The sequence below is a fragment of the Pundamilia nyererei genome, unplaced genomic scaffold (genome assembly GCF_000239375.1).
Source record: "Pundamilia nyererei isolate P.nyererei 1_Seehausen unplaced genomic scaffold, PunNye1.0 scaffold00189, whole genome shotgun sequence".
Lineage (NCBI taxonomy): Eukaryota > Metazoa > Chordata > Actinopteri > Cichliformes > Cichlidae > Pundamilia > Pundamilia nyererei.
The window spans coordinates 952,965-960,761 of NW_005187590.1; the positions used below are offsets into that span (position 1 = coordinate 952,965).

General features: G+C 41.2%; 1 protein-coding gene across 1 annotated transcript in view; it reads left to right on the forward strand.

Annotated features, from left to right (window-relative positions):
• Positions 1–2,033, forward strand: part of LOC102205758 (E3 ubiquitin-protein ligase pellino homolog 1) — an 8,220-nt gene extending 6,187 nt beyond the window's left edge. The window contains exons 4-6 of the mRNA XM_005747124.1: positions 205–402; positions 485–673; positions 1,004–2,033. Of these exons, the coding sequence (XP_005747181.1) occupies positions 205–402; positions 485–673; positions 1,004–1,582 (966 nt within the window). The 3' untranslated portion in view covers positions 1,583–2,033. The remainder of the gene's footprint in view (positions 1–204; positions 403–484; positions 674–1,003) is intronic.
• Positions 2,034–7,797: the final 5,764 nt, after the last annotated feature.

Consider the following 7,797-nt stretch of genomic DNA (forward strand, 5'->3'; position numbering starts at 1 on the left):
TCTTCACTGTTTTGTTTGTGTGTACTGACCACGTAAGATCCACGTAAGATTTTTAGGTCAAAGTGAACACTGGATGAATGACATTGTTACATGTCAGTTTTCTTTATTAAAGTGGTGTCTACCACAAAATATGTTCTGTAGGTAGCATAATGAACACCACTGAAAACAAGCAAGACATGAGCACTTGTCTCTGTGTAATTACAGATTGGCCGTTCTACAGAGAGTCCCATTGACTTTGTGGTTACGGATACTGTGCCTGGAGGTCAGAACCAAGCTGACAGTCAGACACTTCAGAGCACCATCTCCCGCTTTGCCTGCCGCATCATCTGCCAAAGAAACCCACCTTACTCTGCACGAATTTACGCCGCAGGCTTTGACACGTCTAAAAACATCTTCCTTGGGGTAGAATGCACAAACTGCTCATTTCCTGTGATAACATTTCTTCAGTTTGAATGTGCTAAACATACATTTGACCTCTTCATAGGAGAAGGCAGCCAAGTGGAGAATGCAGGATGGGCAGATGGATGCACTGACGACAAATGGAGTTCTCGTGATGCATCCTCGCCACGGCTTCTGCCAGGACTCCAAACCTGGTCAATGGAGGGAAATCTCAGTTTGTGGGAATGTTTTTACACTGCGGGAGACCAGATCAGCTCAGCAGAGGGGGAATATGGTGAGCGACTCCTGTTTTCTCTCACACACCACACAAACACACACAGTTGTGTTTTCATATTCTCGTGGGGACATCTAATTGATATGCTTTCCCTAGCTGCTTACTCTAATCCTAACCTAATTGTAACCCTGACACTAAAACCACATTTTGAGACTCAAAAATGTCTTCAAACACGTGGGGGAGGGGAATTTGTCCCCATAAGGGCCGTTGGTCCCCACAAGCATAGTAAACTTACAATCTTTGGTCCCCACAAAGACATGCAAACCTGTTACACACAGACATGCGCAAGGCCCAGGTCATTAATCCCAGGTCATTAATGCCCCCTCCAAGGTGGAATCTGAGTCCAACGAGCTGGTGGATGGGTCTCTTATTGACCTGTGTGGTGCCACCCTGCTGTGGCGCACGGCCGAAGGACTGTCCCTCACTCCCACTGTCAAACACCTGGAGGCCCTGCGGCAGGAGCTGAATGCCGGGCGGCCACAGTGTCCCGTGGGCTTCAACACACTGGCCTTCCCCAGCCTGCGTCGCAAGGACGTCCTGGATGAGAAGCAACCATGGGCATACCTGCGCTGCGGCCATGTGCATGGCTACCATGGCTGGGGAGGGCGCTGTGATCCTGAGGTCGAAGCAGAGTGTCAGGAGCGGGAGTGCCCCATGTGCCGTGCGAGGGGCCCTTATGTGCCACTGTGGCTTGGCTGCGAGCCGGGGTTCTACGTCGATGCGGAGTCCCCTACCCACGCCTTTGTCCCCTGTGGCCACGTTTGTTCAGAAAAAACAACTGTGTACTGGAGCCAGATCCCGCTGCCACATGGCACACATGCCTTCCATGCCGCCTGCCCATTCTGCATCCAGCCGCTGAGCAGGGAGACCGGCTGTGTCAAACTGATCTTCCAAAGCCCGCTGGATTAGGAACGACTCTTGACTCTTTATCTGAAGCCTTAATCAACAAAAGAGGGATGCAACTATTTACAGTTTGGGAATTTTCATAACTTAATTTAACTTAATTTAGTGTTTTTGTGCATTTATTGGGTTGATTCTTACCTTTTATACGGTTATATGGTTCAGGCACCAAAAAGGTGAAGGTTCTTCCCCAGATACAGCTGTCTGGAAAAGCTGTGATGATCTTTAACTTACTTACACTTAATTTATTCTTTTACCTTTTTAATGTAATTTTGTCTATGAGTCAGTGCAACATTTCCCTGCATCTCTCTGTAGCTGATTACCGTCTCATACTGCATTAATGAGCTGATAACAAGATCGAGTCAAGAGTTGTGTGCAGATGTTGGTCTGGAAGCTTATTCAGGGGAAACACTGGATTTTAGGTGTTTTTTTTATTTTTTATTTTTAAATATTTCTTTCTTACGTGGAGTGTAAGAGTACATTTTGATTTTTTGGGGGGGATTGTTTTTTAAACTCCAAAATCAAGTGACCTGTTTTTTTTTTTTTTTTTGGATGCAAACTCTGAACCCAAGCTAGCAAAACTGTATCTGGGAAACTTTTTAAGCTGCTCTCCTGTGACTTGAAACATAAGTTTATACATTTTTCAACTAAAGAGATAAATGACTTCAAATCAGCGATCATTGTTTTAACAATTTTTTTTTTTACAAGCAAATAGTTATATTTATACTATTTATTAGGGAATAGTTACATTTCCTTACAGACCCAGGTAGCTCAGCAGCTCTGTATTCAGCATTTGTCCAGTATCTTGAGGCCAAACCTGTCACTTTAAATTCATCATGTACTTCATATTTTCTTAATTATGTTTTATTCTGATTGTAAAGATTCTTGGACCTCTTTCTTGTACCTTTCTCTAAACTTAATTTTTATCCCTGATGAGTTTTAAGAAATATTATCCAAGTATCTTTATTGTTATTTTTTTGTTTTGACTCATCGTGCAAGAAATTAACAGCATCATCAACCAAAACCGTGATGAGAGGGAATGTTAGTCTGAAAGCATCAAAGCAGATGCTGATACGTTCGCTCTGACTCATTTCCTGTGAACCAGGTATTCATTATATTTTGTCACTAGCCTGTTTTTAAAGTGTGTCTCCTTCTTGGTTATGCAGTCATGCTGTACACTTTTCTTTTCCTTTTTTTTTTTTCTTTTCTTTTTTTGTACCGATAGCGAACAATAAAAACAAGGCTGAAATTTGTGACTGTTTGTTTACTGTACATATACAACCAGAGTATTCATATAAGAGTAGTGGAAGTTAGATTTTAAATGAGTCTATCTATATATCAAGATATAGATGTGTATACACAAAAAATTGAGAACATTGAAAATGAATCAGGCCGAGTACTGTACTGATGTGGACTGGATAATGTGTTTGGAGCAAAAGGGACGTCATTTAGCCCAAACTGGAAAAGTGCAGCTGATGGAAAGCCAGCTGGATCAAGATTGGTAAATGTGCATAAACTCATTTTCAAGTACAAGTCACATCTTTGGATTCATACTGAACCTTTACACTTTGTATTTTGAATGTGATCTGACTCCAGTTCACTGGTCTTTACTGATTTAGTGAATTCAAGAAGATATAACCAGTTGTTCAATAAGCTATATGGCTCATTTCCAACCTCTACACACTATAAAGCTGCTATAAAAGGTAAAATTCATTCATCTAATCAGCATCAGTACCTTGAATTAATGTCCGCTACCCTTGTAGCCTCACATTGAGCATGATTATCACACCTTGTCCTGCACAGTCCAGTGCATTACTGTGAACTTTACCACAGTTTAGCCTGCACTAAGGTGTACTGAAGCGTCTAGTATTTTCATTCAACCTCTGAATAACATAAAATTATTATAATTACAGTTTTTTTCTAAAACATTTCACAATATGAAAAAATAAATTTAGCAACATATCTGGTCCTATTTCCCTCACGGCAGATGACCGCCCCTCCCTGAGCCTAGTTCTGCTGGAGGTTTCTTCTTGTTAAAAGGGAGTTTTTTCCTCCCCACTGCTGCCAAAGCTTTGTTCATATGGGGTCACATGATTGTGGGGTTTTCTCTGTTGTATTATTGTAAAGTATGCCTTACAATATAAAGCGCCTTGAGGCGACAGCTGTTGTGATTGAATTGAATCTTGGGTAGATCCAGCATCCTAAAATGAATGAGGGCATTACCAGCGAGAAATAAATTAGTCAGCATTGTTGTATCACAGCAGGAAGGTTCTGAGTTCAATTCCACAATCATGCTATGCATGTTCACCCCGTGTTTGCGTGGGTCCTGTCCGCGTACTCCGGCTTCCTCCCACAGTCCAAAGACATGCAGTTAATGGGGCTAGGCTAAATTGCCCATAGGTGACATGGTGAGGTTGTCTATCTCTCTTCGTTAACCCTGTTAGACTGGTGACCCTGTCTCTCGACAGCTGGGATAGGCACTGCCGTAACACCGTTTAATATATCGTGTTCAGTAAACCTATTTGAAATTATTTTAGCTTTGCGGCATGGCGAGTTATCCTGCTGGAAGTAGCCATCGAAAGACCAGGGACAGAGTGGCCATAAGAAGACGGAAAGTTCAATAGCACTACTCTCGTAGGTTATTCCATTAAAATTATGCGGTTGTTACTGTAAGTATGCCCGGTCAGCGTTTTTCTGATCTTCTGTTGTGCAGTTAAGTTAAACCCTGCTTCACAATCACTTATCACCTTTCGTTGCCCGTTCTGATACTCAATTTGAACAGCAGTTCGTCTTAACAATGTCTACATGACCAAATGCTGAGTTGCTGCTATATTAGATATGCCATAAACTGTTTATATAACAGTTTCATAGCTGTATCTAGTGGCCGGTGAGTGCGCACTTTGTTGTCTACTGTATACGGACCAATGACATTGATATGGACCGATTCAGCTTTAGTTAGCAGGGGGCAGCAGCGAGCTTTGAAGACTGAAACTTGCAAACAGGCAAATAAAGAACCTGACGTTGACGTTCCTCTTTCCAGCAGTGCATGATGGTCCGTATACCGGTATTAACTGCTGTGAGTCCTGTTGTTTTCCCCTCGTTTCCTTTAGTGCTACTGTGATTATGAAGAAAAGACACACCGTCCGCTTTATTTTACATGACAGGTAGGTGTCCAAATTAAGCCTCTCGGTCCCCTGTCATTCCGGGCTTTCTTTGGTGTTTTTATGTTGCCTGTTGGGGTAGCTTATCCGGCTAACTTGCTACCATTGGCTAGTCTACGTGTAACTGCCGTTGACAACATTAGCTGTAGCGTTAGCTCTAGCATGTAGCTAATAAGGCCGCGAATATTCTGCAGCACATCAGCCCCTGACAACAAAACTGCAATTAGTTTTGTGTGTTTCATGTTGCTGTTAGGCATTGACTTCACTGTCAGCGTGAACGGTTGTAATGCGTGCACTGTAGCTAGGCTAAGGCTAGCTGCCTAGCTTCTGTTACATCTACTTGTCCCGATGGGAGGCACAGCAACGATGACAGCCGAAAGCATAAACATTTTAATATCAAAGATTAAATGACTACAAGGGATGTTTTATTGGGCGAGGAAATTTATAGTATAATTTATTAACGGTGCTAATTACTAAAAAAAAAAGCCATTAAGGCCATGTTTATTGGCACAATTTCCGGAATATATTAGGGTTTCAGATTTACATTATAAGGAAACGTTTATGCCTGAAAATAATCAGTTCTCGCTGAGTAGACCATAATGTGATTGAAACAAGTAGAATCGAGTTCAATACAGCGGCTCCCCTTGGTATTGTGCTTTCACTTTTGTTGATACCGAGAAAAGGATTAAAAGCCTGATTAATTAATAAGATCCTAATATAGGATGGTGCACACTGTTTTTAAAAAAAAAAACAAACAAACAAGTATTCTTTGTCCATACATGCCGTCCAAAACTATTCCTGAATAATTTGGATTTCTAAGAATCGGTAAATAATTTTTCTTTGGACTTAACATGTCAACATAGAAATATAACTGAGCTTTTATGATCTCAGCAAGAATATCTCTGTGCAGTTATGCTCTTGTTTTACTGTAATTTGCTGATGATTTATTGTTTTTGAGTATTTTACAACGGTTTTCTAGGGGCAGATGAAAATAAATGAGGAAGGTGTTATAAGCTGCTCCTGCTTGTTTTTTTTTCTTTTTCTTTTATGGATGGGATTCAGTGTTACTGCTTGACATATCGTATATGTCATATAGTGAAGAACTAGCCAGTTATATACCTGATGTACCTGCATAAATAAATTCAAATAATACTTATTTTAATCTTTGGCTATCACCATATTACTGCCATTCCTTCCTATTCCTTCAAAGCAGTCTGTCTTCAAAAAGATGAATCGGACAATCATTCCTATTTTTAGCTCCATGCAGTTGCAGTGGGTGGTAGAAAATTGACGGGCCAAGGATCCAAGATGGTTGTGAGTGCTTGAATCTGTGACAAGTCTGAAGTTTTATGTGTTAAGATGGTTCTTAATATTTTGACAGCATTTTTTTAAAATGTAAAAGCAATATGAAGGAGCTAAAAACGGTTCTGATAATAATGGGGAGCGCATAGATCTATGATCCTCTCATTTGTGTGATGGGATTAACAGCAGAGGGTCATACACCTCCACAGTTTGAGCAGTCAGATTACAACTGACTGTTAGCACAGCAACATATCATTGGTTTACAGCTGTCATTTAACCAGCAGTTTTCTTTCAGTTGTTAACCACCAGGCTGTGAAACGGAGCCAATGTAAAACTCTAAAAAATGCAGTTCTTCCATGGCCAAGTCAGCTCTGGTCCAAATTTTACAGGGTGGTACACAAAACTGACCCTATAGGTAGTTTCTCCTTGTATAACAATTGTAAGACGGCCGAAAAGCAGCACAGGTCTGTTGACCCAGGCAGGTGGAGCTGGGTACCTTTTCCAGTTGAATCAGCAGAGCATCAAATATGAAACATGTGGTCAAAGTTTAGATGCATTTTGTGTTTGATCGGGTGTTGCCGCCTTGGTCAGCTTTTTGTCAGCTTGCATTTTTCGCTACAGATGCTGCAGAAAATGTCTGCATTAAGTTTTAAAGAATTTAAGCACATCTGAGAGCACTTTCACCAGGTTGCAGATGTATGTAGGCTTACTGACTGGAGGTTGATAGGCCTTAAATTTGTCACTTAACCAAAGGACTGCAGTCTATCCCAGCTATCTTAGGGCATAAGCAAGGTACTCCCTGGACAGGTCACCAGCCTCATGCAAGTGTTAACTGAACCTTCAAATGTAGTTTCCAAAATGAATGCATGTTATTATCTCAGTTGTTAGATTTAATGCAGCACTGTTGAAAGCTGTACCAGTCACCCCACCCCCCCATAAAACCACTGCGTACATTACCACACAGAAAGAGCTGGAGACTTGCTTGCACCAGTGGATGAACCAGGGCACGTTTCTGTGTCAGTTTGATGTAGAACTTGTATTGAAATTGAGGCCCTTCACAAATTTTGATGTAACTTTAGTCTGCCTTGTACATGGCAAGCTGAACACATAGTCGTTTTCTACTGCAGCTAACAAGTTACACTAAAAGCTACCTTTGATTTGTCTGTTATATACAAGGGTTCACTATAGCAGGTAGCTCAACACATTTTATTGAACTTTTTTGTACTGGATGTTCTTTCTGATGCAACCATGAAGAGGTTTGTGTCTTGTCCCATGATCAAACTTTGGATCTTTTGCTGGTTAGATGAATGTGTAAGACTTTATGGCAAAACTAAAGGAACACCAACACATTACAAGTACAAGAGCTGCTCAGCCATTGAAACCCATGCTACTCAGCATTTACTGAGTCAGCAGAAGATTGGCAACTTTTACACATTATGCACTTCAACACTTAGCAATCACAGTATAACTTTGTACAGTCTGCCACTTTGAGGCTGAGTTGCTGCGATTCCTAAATGCTTCCACTTTGCAATAACATCCCCTACAGTACCCCCACAGTTGATCATATCTAGGAGGGAAGACTTGGACTAGGATGCCTTCTCTTGCAGTACCACACTCGAATTTTCTGAGCTTGTTAGAATGATTCATTCTTTCACAAAACTTTGTAAAGACAGACTGCATGGTCATGTGCTTGATTTCAGACTGTGGCAATGGGTCTAAAAACACTCAAATTTAAAGGTTAATTAGATTCAGCCACCAATC